The following is a 15754-nucleotide window of genomic DNA, read 5'->3' as shown; positions in this document are numbered from 1 at the left end:
GTCCCATTTCTCTCTCCTCAGACAGCAGACAGCTCCGCCTGGTGGACGGGGGCGGTCCCTGCGCCGGGAGAGTGGAGATCCTTGACCAGGGCTCCTGGGGCACCATCTGTGATGATGGCTGGGACCTGGACGATGCCCGCGTGGTGTGCAGGCAGCTGGGCTGTGGAGAAGCCCTCAATGCCACAGGGTCTGCTCACTTCGGGGCGGGATCAGGGCCCATCTGGCTGGACGAGCTGAATTGCACAGGAAAGGAGTCCCACGTGTGGAGGTGCCCTTCCCGGGGCTGGGGGCGGCATGACTGCAGACACAAGCAGGACGCGGGGGTCATCTGCTCAGGTCTGCGCTGCACACTGTCCCCAGGCTGGGGGAGGGTTGGGGACCTGGAGGACAGGGGTCTGAGCCCCGATGGAGAGATGCCGAAAGGACCAGAGAAGGAGGCTTCCTCCCATGGAGCCTGTCTTTCCAGCAGACGTGAAGACGAGGTGCTTTCACTTCCTCCTGCAACAGCTGACGATCTGGTCCTTTCTTTTCAGCAGTGTTTCCTGAGAGCCGTTTCTTACAGTTTTTCTTGAAAGCAGGGCTCTCTCTCCAGTTACATACAAAAATTTTAACCCCACGGTACTAGTCTCCATTTGCTTCCCTAACAATTTACCAATTAGTGGTTTAAATAACATATATTCATTTCCTTACTCTTCTCAAGCTTAGATGTCCAGCAGGGATCTCACTGGGCTGGGATCAAGGCTTCAGCAGGGCAGCATCACTTTTGTGGCTCTAGCGGGGAATCTGTTTCTTGCCTTTTCAAACTTCTTGAAACCACCTACATCCTTTCCTTCACAGCACCCTTCATCCATTATCAGACCAGCAATGCTGCAGGCCTCCAACCATCATCCTCAGTCACATCTCTCTCTCTCTCTAACCAGAGCTAATAAAAGTATTGTACATTTAAGGATAGTGGGTCTAAGGATGTGGTAGGAATCAGCTCACATTGTTAATACAATATTCTAGCTTAAAGTCACCATCCCGAGGTCTTTACCTTATTCGCATCTGTAAATCCCTCTTGTCAGGTACAGCAACATAGTCACAGGTTACAGAGATTGGGATATGGACATTTTTGGATTAATTATTATCCCTATCTCCCTAATATCCACATCACATCCCTTTAACATACTCTTCAAAGATATTGTCAGGAAGCAGCATTCAGCTGCCCCTCCCTGAATAGTGCCCACACAGTTTGGTCTTCCTCTCAATTCATATCCACTACACCATTGTGGTAGAAATAGAAGGACAGACACAAATGGACAAAGTCAGTTAAAAGGGAGGCGATGTCAGTCTTGTCATCTAGTGGGTATCTCTTGAACAAGGTCAGAGATGAATGTTCACCATTTCTAGAAGAAAGGAAAACCTAGAACATCCTGCAAAGTTTTCACTGTGTCCTGTCTCCTCCCCTTTCAACCTTAGAGTTCCTGGCCCTCAGGATGGTGAGCGAGGATCACCAGTGTGCTGGGTGGCTGGAAGTTTTCTACAACGGGACCTGGGGCAGTGTCTGCCGCAACCCCATGGAAGATATCACTGTGTCCGTGATCTGCAGACAGCTTGGCTGTGGGGACAGTGGAACCCTCAACTCTTCTCTTGCTCTTAGAGAAGGTTCTAGACCCCAGTGGGTGGATGGAACCCGCTGTCGGAAAACTGACACCTCTCTCTGGCAGTGTCCTTCTGACACTTGGAATTACACTTCATGCTCTCCAAAGGAGGAAGCCTATATCTCGTGTGAAGGTGACTTACTGTCTGTTTCTGTGTGTCTGTCCCAACCCTGTAGGATGCAGTGAGATTTGGTATTTTAAAATCTAAGTGATGAGTTTAATTTGGGTCCACAAAATGACATTAAATGAAAATGTTAGTTGCTAAGTCGTTTCCGACTCTTTGAGACTACATGGACTGTAGCCTGCCAGGCTCCTCTGTCTGTGGAATTCGCCAGGCAAGAATACTGGAATGGGTTGCCATTCCCTTCTCCAGGGTATCATCCTGACCCAGGTATGAAAATTGGGTCTCCCACACTGCAGTCAGATTCTTTACTGTCTGAGCCACCAGAGAAGCCTAAATGAGGTAAGAATGAAGCTAATTTAATCCACATATTCCAACCTTGTTTGTTAACATTTTAAATTAAGATGTAATTCTCGTAGCATTATATTAGTTCTAAGTGTACAACATAATATTTATGTATTTGTACATATTGGTAAATCATCACCACACATACAGTAATATCCATTACCACATGCAGTTACACTTTTTTTCTTTGTTATGATCCCACAAGTAAGAATTTGCATGCTGCAACTAAGACCCAGCCCAACCAAATAAATACTTACTTTTAAAAGAGAGTATTATTTTCTTCATAGTCTTGATGTAAGAGAATGCATCATATTTTTTTTGTCCACATTGGTGAACTCTGGAAGTTGGTGACGGACAGGGAGGCCTGGCATGCTGTGATTCATGGGGTTGCAAAGAGTCGGACACGACTGAGCGGCTGAACTAACCTAAACTGAACAGCTTCCCTGGTAGGTCAACTGGTAAAGAATCCACCTGCCATGCATGAGACCCTGGTTTGATTCCTGAGTCTGGAAAATCCTCTGGAGAAGGATAGACTACTCACAACAGTATTCTTGGGCTTCCCTTGTGACTCAGCTGGTAAAGAATCTGCCTGCAATGCGGGAGACCTCGGTTTGATCCCTGGGTTGGGAAGATCCCCTGGAGAAGGGAATGGCTACCCACTCCAGTATTTTCACCTGGAGAATTCCATGGGGTCACAAAGAGCTGGACGTGACTGAGCGACTATCACAAACACTGTATACAAAAATACTATCTTCTTTCCTATATTACTGTCTTAAGATATCTTTCATGACAATATTTTTCTCTAGAATGTTTCAAAATTCCTTATTTATTCATAGGAACACTTTATAAACAAACATCACTTACTGTGTTTCTTAAATATTTTTGTAACATTTTCCCCATATTTTCCATATATTTTTAAGGTTGTATATGTGTATGGGGGGTTATGTGATCAAATCTGTAATGTTTTACTTTTTTGACTTGTGCCTTTAATGCAATGTTTCACACTCCATTCTTTATCTCTAAATAACATTGAATCAAGTTTTATTTTCTGCAAACAATTTTATAGTTCCACTGAAGTATATTCAAAACCTAATTTCAAATTTATTTATTTATCTGAATTTATTTTACTATGTGTGATTGTGTAACATGATCACCAGATAGGAATACATTTTAGACATGTGATATCTTAGCTCCATAACAAAATAAAAGCACATTGTTTCATGAGTTCATGGATATGACATCAAAAGTACAGGCAACAAAGCAAAAATAGACAAGTGGGAAGATATCAAACTTAAAAGCTTCCACAAACCAAATGAAAGATCAACAGAGTGAAAAAGCAAGCTAGCACAAATTATATAAGGTATTAATTTCCAAAAATAATAAGGAACTCCCACAACTTAAGAGAAAAAAAAAAACCAACAAACTTAAAACCTAATAACTCAATTAAAAAATTGGCCAAGGGCTTGAAAAGACAGTTCTCTAACAAAGACATACAAATGGCAATAGGTATATGAAAAAACGCTTGACATTGTCAATCATCAGGGAAAAGTAAATTAACACCACAAAGAGATATCATCTTACACATGTCAGAATGACTGTTTTTGCTTTTTCTTTTTTTTTAAAGACACATAAGTGTTGGCAAGGCTGTGGAGAAATTGACACTTTATGTATACTTATCCACATTAAATGTATACATTGTATTAATAAAACTATGTAATCCAGGGGTTAAATCTCTGGGCTTTCACTGTCATGGGTCCAGGTTCAATCCCTGACCTGGGAACTCTGATCCCATGAGCAACAGCACAGACAAAAAACAAACAACAGCACAGAACTATTACCAAAAATCTGTTTGATTTATAGTGATGTCCCTTTTCATTCTTGGTATTGTTAAGTTCATTTTCTCTCTGCTCTTCTTAAGTATTGCTCAGTGTTAGTCAAGCTTCAATGAGCCACATTTAAAGGGTTTTCTTCTATATTTTCTACCTTATGCTTACCTTCTTTTCCATTAATTTTTGTTCCTTTTTAAATTAACCCCAACATTCGACATCCTTTAGACTCTCTCATCTAGTTTCTTAATTGGAAGTTTACTTTTTTTCACTTTCAGTCTTTCCTCTTCTCTAAATCTAGGGTATAAATTTCCCTTAGGCACTACTTGAGTTTCATTAGAAGAATTTATTATCATATCATTATTTTGTATTTATTACCATTATTATCATATCTTTATTATCATTATTTCACAATATTTTGTAAGTTTTAAGTTTATTCCCAGACTCAGGTGGTTTTTGGAAGGATCTTGCTGAATTTCCCCAAATAGAGGTGGCTAACAATATTTCTTATTAATTCTTAATTTTATTCCACTGTGGTCAGAGTAAATACTCTGTATGAATTCAAAGAGTGAAAGATTTTGTCCTATTCTATGGTCATTTTGATAAATGTTCCTAGTGCATTTATAATAATGTAAACTCTTGCATTGTTGGGTGCACTGCTCTATATGTCATTTAGTTAAATGCGCTGATTATCTTGTTGTACATCTGAGGTATTCTTCTCTGTTTTTTGTATGTTTGGTCTGCATGCTATTGAAAAAGATATGGTAATAATCCCCCATTTTGATTGTGATTTTGTCTATTTCTTCTTTTCACTCTGTCAAGTATATTTCAAAGTTATGCTCTGTTACCTTTCTTCAATTTTGTTGTCTAAAATATCTTTATTAAGGGTACATCTCATTATAATCTTGAAAACTCCCTCTTTAATTCAGTTAGTGTATCTTGACTTAAAGTCTGCTTTCTGGGACATTGATATAGCTACTCCAGTTTTGTTACAGTTGGTACATTTTCCCCATCATTTTGCTTTCAACTATTCTTTGCTTTGATAATATAAGGTGGGCATTTTGCAAGTAACATTTGTGTCAATTTTGTTTTATCTTAATCCATTTACTGTAAATGCAATTACTGATATGGATGTGTTGGTATCTGCCATTTGTTTTTAATTAATCCACCTGCTTTATGTTCCTTTTTGTCTCCTTTTTTTTCTCCTTTAGTATTAAATAAATCTGTTATTATTCCAGATTTTCCTTTTCCCTTTTGATTTTCAGCAGCTTTACTAGGAGTGGGGGTTTTCATACTCCTCCATTTATTTTTTTTTAATTCTCTATTGTTAGGTCTTCAGATATTACTTCTGCAGTTCTGTCTCTCTGTCTCTGTATCTCTTCTCCCTCTCCTCCTCCTCTTTCTTCTCTTTCTCATCTCTCATCTTTAGGACTCCTCTAAATCACTATCTTCTGAGTTCTATCTAAAATTCTTTTCACTTAATTATTCACTTTTTAAACCTAGATATTTTGCTTTAGGTTGGCAATGGTTCCTTAGATATTTTTATTTATTTATGATTATTTGTTATTTTTCATCTTTCTACCTGTTTATTCTCTTCTTCTCTCTTTTCCCCTAAATACATTGATTGTAGTTAAAATCCTTATCTGCTAAGTCCAGCATTTCTATCATAGGTGTCTCTTCATTCTCTTATCTTTTTTGACTTTAGTCATTTGTCATGTTATCCTAACTTGTCAAATGTCATGTCATTTTTTATTGAATGCTATAAATTGTATATGAAAAAGTAAGATACTCCTGATACATTTTCTAACACCTGAAAGGATTTACCATTTGTTTTCCAAGGCAGGTATGGGGGAGGGGTGTGTATCACTCAAACACCTAAATATGACTAAAACTGAGCTGTAACAAGTGTGGGTTGCAGTTTCAGTAGCACTCAGTCCACCTTTGATTTCTCTGTCCCTATGACAGGGACTTTCAGAGATTTCAGTTCAGGGCCTAGATTCCTTTGTAGCTAAGTACCCAAATAATGAAAAAGACTCTGCTTCCCAAATCTTTTTATATAGTTCTATCTCTCTCTTTATATAGTCTTTTTATATAGTTCCTGCCCGTCACAGCTTACATACTGGGCGGATATTTGAGGAGAAAACCTGCTGTCTGAGAGAAGCTCTCAAGACTCTAATTTTGTCACTTCAGCACCAGGTAACTCCCAAGTTATGCTGACTTCCTGTCACAAGAGTAGTTCTCTGCTTGCCCAAGCCCAGATTCTGAATCATTAAATTATGCAATGAATCGACAAACTCCCACAGAGAGAAAGAAGCTATGGATCCTTGACTAACATTGAAATAATCTCCACTCTAGAATTTTAGCATATTTAGTCCATGTTGTGTTAACAAATGTTGAATACATGTACTGTTGCTTAAAAAACATTTTCCAGTTTTCTAAGTTGTATCCAGCAAGACCCAGCAAGACACATTGGCCTGCTGTGAACTCCTCCATTCTTCATAGCAGTGGAAAATTTTAGGTTTAGTTCTCTACTTCATTATTTACTTAAAGTGCAGCACTGATAGACATTATTTAACCTTTCTTTACATCACTTTTATGTATTAAAGGAAAGAAGAATCCAGTGACTCTCTTAATGTTATTTGTTCAAATGGGAATATAACCCATTTCTGCTCTGTGATACAACTAGAAGGGCTTCACTGTGGCTCAGCTATAAAGAATCCACTTGCAATGCAGGAGATACAGGAGAGACTGGTTAGATCGCTGGGTCAGGATGATCCCCTGGAGAAGGGCATGGCAACCACTCCACTATTCTTGCCTGGAGAACTCCATGGACAGAGAAGCCTGGTGAGGTACAGTTCATAAGGTCTTAAAGAGTTGGACATGACTGAAGTGATTAAGCACACATATACAGTATTTCCCCCTCAAGATCACACAACTCCAAAATTTGAAGAACAGAGATTCTTGACACAAAGTCCAAGGAAGGATTGTGATTTTTTGGGAGAGGAAGCAACATTCTCTGATTCCCAGTGGAATCTGGCCAGTGTCACTGTTACCTGACATCATCTCTAATGCAAAGTTGTTCAGTCTACTCAAAGAGATCACATTTTTTTTTGCAACTATGTATCCAGATCTGAAGTCTGAAGCTTAGAACTGTAAATGAAATATTCTGGGGTAAACCAAAACATCACAGAATCCATTTGTTTTTCAGTTCTGAATGACTGTACCAAGGAGAAGGATTCTAATGACAGAGGATTCATGACTGCTACCTGAAGCTTCTGATGAAGCCACTCCCTTTAATTAACCCCTTTAACTCTCAGGTCAAGGGCATCAAAGTGTGTGTGGTTTGTAAGGAATCCATCCAGCTGCCGGCTCATTCCTGTGACTCTGAACTCATTTAAGTGATGCGGGAATAGAGACCAACATTTCCTGTCAATCCTTCTCAGATGCTCTGCAGAACTTTACAGACCAGAATGTTACCTCTGATATGCCCTTGTAACACCTTCTGTCTCAGAGTACTCCCTACTGTGTTTTCAGCTTACTATTTCCTGTTTGGTTTTTTCCTCCTACTTTTCAACCTTATCAATTCTCTTGCCGCTGATATAAGAAACCAGACCCAGCTGCTGCCCCAGTGCAATGCTGCTGCTGCTGTTAAGTCGCTTCAGTTGTGTCCGACTCTTAGTGACCCCATGGACTGCAGCCTACCAGGCTCCTCGGTCCATGGGATTGTCCAGGCAAGAGTACTGGAGTGGGTTGCCATTGCCTTCTGCACCAGTGCAAAGACTCCATATCAGAACCAGCAGGGTCTGCAGCCTCAGAGGAGAGCGCCTCCTACTGCTCAGGTGAGGGTCCCACAGGACAGAGGAGCCTTCTCATTCTCCAAGTCAACGCCCCGTGTGTCCCATTTCTCTCTCCTCAGGTAGCAGACAGCTCCGCCTGGTGGACGGGGGCGGTCCTTGTGCCGGGAGAGTGGAGATCCTTGACCAGGGCTCCTGGGGCACCATCTGTGATGGTGGCTGGGACCTGGACAATGCCCGCGTGGTGTGCAGACAGGTGGGCTGTGGAGAAGCCCTCGATGCCCCTGTCTCCTCTTACTTTGGTGCGGGATCAGGACCCATTTGGCTGGACAACGTGAAGTGCACAGGAAAGGAGTCCCACGTGTGGAGGTGCCCTTCCCGAGGCTGGGGGAAGCACTACTGCGATCATAGCAACGAAGCAGGAGTCATCTGTTCAGGTATGGTCAGTTCATTGCCCACCAGCTGGGAGAATGGAAAGTTCCAAGAAAGCTGGTGTCTGATCAGAGGGACAATAGGGGACGGGGGGGCTAGAGTGGACTGAGACAACTACCCATCCTCCCTGAGTGCAATGTAGCTGTGAGCTATGAGCTTCATATGCTTTCCTCTTACAAGTCTCTGCTATTCTTTTCTTCTCCAGTGGTCTTATTTGAAACTAAAATAGCTTTATTTATTCTCCCAGTTAAAATAATTCCTCATGATTTTTTTTTCATAATTCATGTTTTGTAAGAGTGAAACATTTGCTAACAGCCACATACACACTCCCTTTGCACAGGAAGGCTATGAGAGGGAGGGACAAAAATGAGGATGTAATTTCCTGGGTGGAGTTGTTTCTATATAAAGAGTGTGAGACATTATTTTGCACTAGGTTAGTATGAGTGGAGGCTACTCCTACTATAGGAGGACATCATTTACATATATAGAGGGTACCCCTACAGGGGTTATCACTTAACAGATCACAGATTCTTATGTATTTGTGCCAGATTTCAAATTTCCTTTGCAAATTTAGACATAAATGTTTATAGTTCTTTGATGGTAGAGAATTGTTGATGAAATGCTCTGAGTCACATATTCTTCCATTGTTACTAGAAAAGTCTCTCCAATTTTTCCTTTAGAATATCTGTATAAATGCAAACTTTGGAGGAACACTTAGCCATGCACTGACAAGTCAAAGGTGGAGGTAATAAAACTTGAATTTCTGTGTTTTATGTTAAGAGATTATATAGTTTATATTTGATGACTTCAATGATATAAGAGAATTGCATTTGGGGGCTTATTTGGAGTTAGTGGACACATATAATTTTTGAAGAAGGTGGAAAATGTTTTATAGTAGCTGGGAGGAAGGAGAATGGCAATGGGAGCTGATGAAGGTAACTGTGAGGTTCTCTGAGCAGCACTGAGGGGCCAGGTGTGGCATGGAGGATGCTATGTGTGCCTAAGGACACAGGATGTGTCCTACACAGCAAGAGACCAGACAAGGATATGTCTTTACTATATTTAATATATTTACTCACATCGGCCTTCTATTTAGTAATTTTCTTGGAATTTTCATGCACATATTCTTCCATATAAATTTTAAAATCAAGTAGAAAATAAAAAAGATATACTATATCTCAGAATTCTCTATCTTGATATATAAGACTTTATTGATTATTCAGCATATATTTGAATATTTCACATTTGTCAGAGTATATAAAACAGAATACAATAAATACTTTTTTCTTCTTCTTTCTAAATATTTAATCTCATAAAATTAAAATTAGGATATCAATAACTTGAGATATGCAGGTGACACCACCCTAAAGGCAGAAAGTAAAGAGGAACAGAGGAGAGCCTCTTGATGAAAGTGAAAGAGAAGAGTGAAAAAGCTGGCTTGAAAGTCCACATTCAAAAAACTAACATCATTGCATCATTGCCATCACTTCATGGCAAAGAGATGGGGAAACAATGGAAACAGCAACAGACTTTATTTCCTTGGGCTCCAGAAACACTGCAGACTGTGACTGCAGTCATGAAATTAAAAGACACTTGCTCCTTGGAAGAAAAGCTATGACAAACCTAGACAGCATATTAAAAAGCAGAGACATTACTTTGTGACAAATGTCCATATATTCAAAGCTATGTTTTTTCCGAGTAGTTATGTATGGAAGTGAGAGCAGGATTATAAAGAAGGCTGAGCACTGAAGAATTGATGCTTTTGAACTGTGGTACTGGAGAAGACTCTGGAGAGTCCCTTGGACAGCAAAGAGATCAAATCAGTCAATCCTAAAGGAAATCTCAACCCTGAATAACTCATTGGAAGGATGTATGCTGAAGCTGAAGCTCCAACACTTTGGCAACATGATAAGAAGAAATGACTCATTGGAAAAGACCCTGAGGCTGGGATAGATTGAAGACCAGAGAAGAAGGGGACGACAGAGGATGAGATGGTTGGATGGCATCACTGACTCAATGGACATGAGTTTGAGTAAACTCAGGGAGATAGTGAGGGCAGGGAAGCCTGGAGTGCTGCAGGCCATAGGGTCACAAAGAGTTGGACACGACTGAGTGACTGAGCAACAAAAACAAGCAGTTAAATAAAAATGCTTTAATTAGAATGTGTAGCCTGTGACCAAATTCCCAGCCAGAGACCAGGAGTCCTAATCTGGGCCTCTCTGGGGAGATGGAAATGGATAAATAATAAAAGGCAAGCAGATCGTCCTCTCTCTCATCATTCATTCCTATATCACTGGTCAAGCTAATCCTTCAATTCTTTAATTTCTGTGGTGTCTTTTCTGTTCTCTCCTGCTTTCTATAGTAGATTTTTATTCTTTTACATCATTCTTTCTGAGGCTTCAATGTTCACATACTCATGCAGTCAGAGTCCTTTACCAGGACAAATTCTACCATGTACGTAAATAACCATGAGCACACTCAGAAACCAGGCAAATTATTTTAAAAATTGTTCTTTATGATTTGCAGGGATTTTTTCCCATTGGATTACCTTTTTCTCTGTCCAAATGTGGTCCATGAAGGATGAAATCATGATCATGAGTCTTTTCTTTGGTCTCTCTCTCATACTCCATCCACTCCTTGTTTAACATACCACTCACCCCACCTCACTCCCTACAGAAGTTCTTCCCTTTTGGAGTGTCCTTTCCATCTATTTGTAGCTCTTAAGATCATTTCTTCTTTTCTGCTCTGGGGGAACTGGGAAAGTGTAGCAGTGTTAGGTGGCAAATGGGAGAAGCACAGGGGATAAAAGGTGTTAAAATCTCGTTGAACAAGTGTTTGGTTTCCAAATCTACGTTTCATCCCTATTGAGTCATTTGCAACTTAGAGTTCTTTAAAATATATATGGCTTGCTTGCTCTCTGCTTTCTTCCTCTCACTCTCCTTTTGTATAGCTTGCTGGCTTCTTATCTCAGAAATCCAAAGAGGAAAGGAATATGCAGTTGGCATATAGATAGGGCTAGAATACATTAAATTATCATCACTCCTTCACATTTGCTAAGAATCTCATGTCTAGGATGAAGTAATCAACTAACTCAGTTGTCTTGCATAATCCCACTGCGACTTCACTTTCTCTCAGGTGTGTTCATAAACCTTAGGTTTTAAGAACGATGGCTAGGATCATTCCCTGCCTCTCCTATGACTCTCTGAGCTTTCATCATTTCCAAACTTACCTGTGAACAGCTTCTTTCTCAATTAGGTTACCCAATTGTGACCTAATGCCTGCACTCAGATATAGCCCACGTGATGTTCCCATCCTCAGTGACTTGAATATTGGCTCAGAGAAAACTGGCCAGAATTCTAGCCCCAGAAATCTCAGGATGACTTTCTAAACCTCTCTGGCTCTTAGGCCTCTAACCTATTGAATCCCATAGACCTTTTTCACTTTCAGTTCAGCTCTGTACCCACGTTTGAATGTCTATCACTGTGCAGTTTCTTTGGGTCTTTTAGTTTCCAGGACCCCAGGTAAGAATTAACATTCCTAACCAAAATATATATTCTCAGGATTCAGCCATTCCAAACTGACCCTGCAGTCCTTCTGGATACCTCTTCAGAAACTTGCTCATGAAAATGCAATTTGACAATGACAGTCAAATTCTCTCTTCTTATCCCCTCTTATTTCACTGTTGGAAAGTAAAGCTTTCCCACCATTGCCTGTGAGATGTTTCCAATTGTCATGCCAGGTTCATGAACACTCACTGGGTTTGTCGTCCTTTGTTTGTCTTAGGATTTGTGCGTCTGGCTGGAGGGGATGGGCCCTGCTCAGGGCGAGTAGAAGTGCATTCTGGAGAAGCCTGGATCCCAGTGTCTGATGGGAACTTCACACTCCCCACTGCCCACGTCATCTGTGCAGAGCTGGGGTGTGGCAAGGCTGTGTCTGTCCTGGGACATTTGGCATTCAGAGAGTCCGATGACCAGGTCTGGACTGAAGAGTTCAGGTGTGAGGGGGAGGAGCCTAAGCTCTGGTTCTGCCCCAGAGTGCCCTGTCCAGGGGGCAGGTGTCAGCACAGTGGAGCTGCTCAGGTTGTCTGTTCAGGTGAGATGCATGGCAGGACTTAACCTCTGTGTACACTCAGTTCAAGCTAAAAAAGAAATCAGATTTTGCTGAAATCCTGTCTTTTTCTATCAGTGTACACAGACATCCGGCTCATGAAAAACAGCACCTCTAGGTGTGAGGGACGGGTGGAGATGAATATTTCTGGACAATGGAGAGCTCTCTGTGCCTCCCACTGGAGTCTGGCCAACGCCAATGTTGTCTGTCGTCAGCTCGGCTGTGGCGTCGCCATCTCCACCCCAAACGGAGCAGAAGGAAGTGATCCACTCTGGAAAGCCCGATTTCACTGCTCAGGGGCTGAGTCCTTCCTGTGGCAATGCCCTGTGACTGCCCTGGGTGTTCCTGACTGTTCCCATGGCAACACGGCCTCTGTGATCTGCTCAGGTAAGACAGGGAAGGGCTACTGTACTTAGGATGCTCCTGGAGTGAAATTTCCCCAGAGTGAAGAGTAAGGGAAAACAGGCTTAAAAAGAAAGAGATTCTGTAATGAAATGTTTAATCTTGTTACTGAACTCAGGTTTCAGCTGCTCATTACTCAAGAATCCAACAGTGAGAGACGAGTGTGAGGTAAAATTAAGATAGCTTTATTGAGGAAACCAGCAGTTCTGGGAGACAGAGGACTAATGTACCAAAGAACCAGCTCCTCCGTGCTGATAACGGGCAAGAGTTTTTAAATGTGAATTTCTGGAGTACACAGGTGGAGGTAGGGGACAGGTTACCTGCAGAATAGCACAGCTAGCTTTGACAATCATCTTGAAATAGGTCTGATCACTGTCACCTTTATTGTTTGAATTACAGTTAATCATCAGTTCTAGTGTCGGTCTGTTCCCATTTCCTTGAGGCCGATTCTTGGAATTGTGTATTATCCATAAGATGAAGATTATGGCTTTTGCTGTTGGCTCAGATGGTGAAGAATTGGCCTGCAATACAAGAGTCTTGGGTTTGATCCTTGGGTTGGGAAGATCCCCTGGAGAAGGAAATGGCAACCCACTAGTCTGGTCATCATGTAATTTTTTTGCTACCACCTATTTGGGATTTCACTATCAGCAAAGTAGTTCAAAAGATATGGCTCAGAATGTTATCTATAGCCCATGAGAAGGAACTAAAAGTCCTTGAGTTTGTTTAGGGCTAAACTATTATTATTTTGTCCTATTTGTTTTCTTTTGTTTCTGAATTTTTTTCATTTCTGTGATTAAATTTATTCTTTAACTAGGTTTTTCTACAAACAGGCAGGTGGAGGACACGAGGGTGGTCTGTCCTGAGAAGGCTCCATTAGGTCCTGCTCCATAACATTCTCATTGTTCACTCATTTTTTCAGGGGAAAGAAGTGCTATGAAATGCTAAGAAGTGCTATGTCAGGGAAAGAAACGCCTAGATGAATAATATTTTTTATGAAACATTATTATTTAAGGATAATAACAGAGAAAAAAGTACAAACAATAAGTGTATACCTAGGTCATGTTCCCCAACCTAGATCTACAAAGAGAACATTCATAGCACCATAGAATCACTATTGCCTTCCAATAGCTGTGTCCTCCTCTTCTCCAGGGAGGACTGCTTACCTAAGACTTGTACTTCCATAGAGTATTTTCTCAGGTTTTGAACTTTATGTAAAACCATACATATGTTTTCTTTTTTGTCTAATTGCTTTGACTCCAAACTGTGTTTGAGATTCACTCATGATGTTGTTTATGGCAACATTGTATTCATTTTTATTATGATAGAGTATTCCTTTGAATGATCACATGACCACGCACTAAACCATTCAACTAATGGCAGAGATTTGAGTTTATTTCCAGTTCTTGACTATTACAAATATAATGGTGCAAATTACCATGATGATGACTTTTGGAAGAAATATTTATTATGATTTTTGTGTGTTTAATTCTGTCTTATGTTTTTATTTCTTAATGGCATGCTGTACTTAAATGGGTCAAGTTACGCATCATAGGTTTGACTTATCGACTTTTTCTCTGTACATGTAGTGCTCCTTCAGTCAGTCAGTTCAGTGCAGTCACTCAGTCATGTCCGACTCTTTGTGACCTCATGGACTGCAGCACGCCAGGCTTTCCTGTCCTTCACCATCTCCTGGAGCTTGCTCAAGCTCATATCTGTTGACTTGGTGAAACCATACAATCATGTGATTCTCTATTGTCCCCTTCTCCTCCTGCCTTCAATCTTTCTCAGCTTCAGGGTCTTTTCCAATGAGTCAGTTCTTTCTGTCATGTGGCCAAAGTATTGGAGCTTCAGCTTCAACATCAGTCCTTCCAATGAATATTCAGGACTGATTTCCTTTAGGATTGACTGGTTGGACCTCCTTGCCATCCAAGGGACTGTCAAGAGTCTTCTTCAACACCACAGTTCAAAAGCATCAATTCTTCAGCATTCAGCTTTCCTGCTGGTCCAACTCTCACATCCATATGTGATTACTGGAAAAATCATAGCTTTGACTAGATGGGCCTTTGTCAGTAATGTCTGCTTTTTAATATGTTGTCTAGGTTGGTCACAACTTTTCTTCCAAGCAGCAAGCATCTTTTGATTTCATGGCTGCAGTCATAATCTGCAGTGATTTTGGAGCCCAAGAATAAAGTCTGTCCCTGTTTCCCCATCTTTTTGCCATGAAGTGATGGGACCAGATGCCATGTTATTAGTTTTTTGAATGTTGAGTTTTAAGCCAACATTTTCACTCTCCTCTTTCACTTTCATCAAGAGGCTCTTTAATTTGTCTTCACTGTCTGCCATAATGGTGGTGTCATCTGAATATCTGAGATTATTGATATTTCTACCAGCAATCTTGACTCCAATTTGTGCTTCATCCAGCCCAGCATTTTGCTGGGCATTTATGTACTCTGCATATAAGTTAAATAAGTAAAGTGACAATATACAGCCTTGATGTACTTCTGTCTCAGTTTTGAACCAGTCTATTGTTCCAATCCACAGAGCTCCTTATATCCTTCCAAAATGAACTTTGTCTACTCCAAAATCACAAAAAAGTTCTCTGAGAGTATATCACAGAAATGTAATTACATTTTTTTTGCATATAATTGTACTTTGCTTCTAGGATTGACGTCTGTGTAGGATAAGGGTCAAGTGTCATGTTTTAATATGGGTATCCAGTTGACTCAAAATCTTTTTCTGAAAAGACTATTCCCCACTGCAGTGTCACCTTTGTGATAAGCAAAAGGGCACATATGTCTGAATACATTTTTTAGACTCTCTATTCTGTTCCACTGTATCCTTTGTCTCTCCTTGCACCTGTACTGCATTTTTTTTAATTATTGTAACTTTATAGTAAGTCTTAAACCTTCCCTGGTGACTCAGACAGTAAAGAATCTGACTGCAAGGCGAGAGACCTGGGTTTGATCCCTCGGTTGGGCAGATCCCCTGAAGAAGGGCATGGGAACCCACTCCGGTATTCTTGCCTAGAGAATCCCCACGGACAGAGGAGCCTGGCAGGCTATAGTCTATTGGGTCACAAAGAGTTAG

At 40.8% G+C, this 15754-nt stretch overlaps 1 protein-coding gene across 1 annotated transcript in view; it reads left to right on the top strand.

The window, feature by feature from the left end:
* Nucleotides 1–15754, top strand: part of LOC122679941 — a 405877-nt gene that overhangs the window by 87050 nt on the left and 303073 nt on the right. Inside the window, 5 exon segments of the mRNA XM_043880800.1 lie at nt 22–336; nt 1459–1773; nt 7849–8163; nt 11942–12250; nt 12344–12652. Of these exon segments, the coding sequence (XP_043736735.1) occupies nt 22–336; nt 1459–1773; nt 7849–8163; nt 11942–12250; nt 12344–12652 (1563 nt within the window).

The sequence above is a fragment of the Cervus elaphus genome, chromosome 22 (genome assembly GCF_910594005.1).
Source record: "Cervus elaphus chromosome 22, mCerEla1.1, whole genome shotgun sequence".
In the NCBI taxonomy this organism is placed as follows: domain Eukaryota; kingdom Metazoa; phylum Chordata; class Mammalia; order Artiodactyla; family Cervidae; genus Cervus; species Cervus elaphus.
The sequence above is the reverse complement of the archived record's forward strand: the minus strand, read 5'-3'. Positions and strand labels throughout refer to the sequence as shown.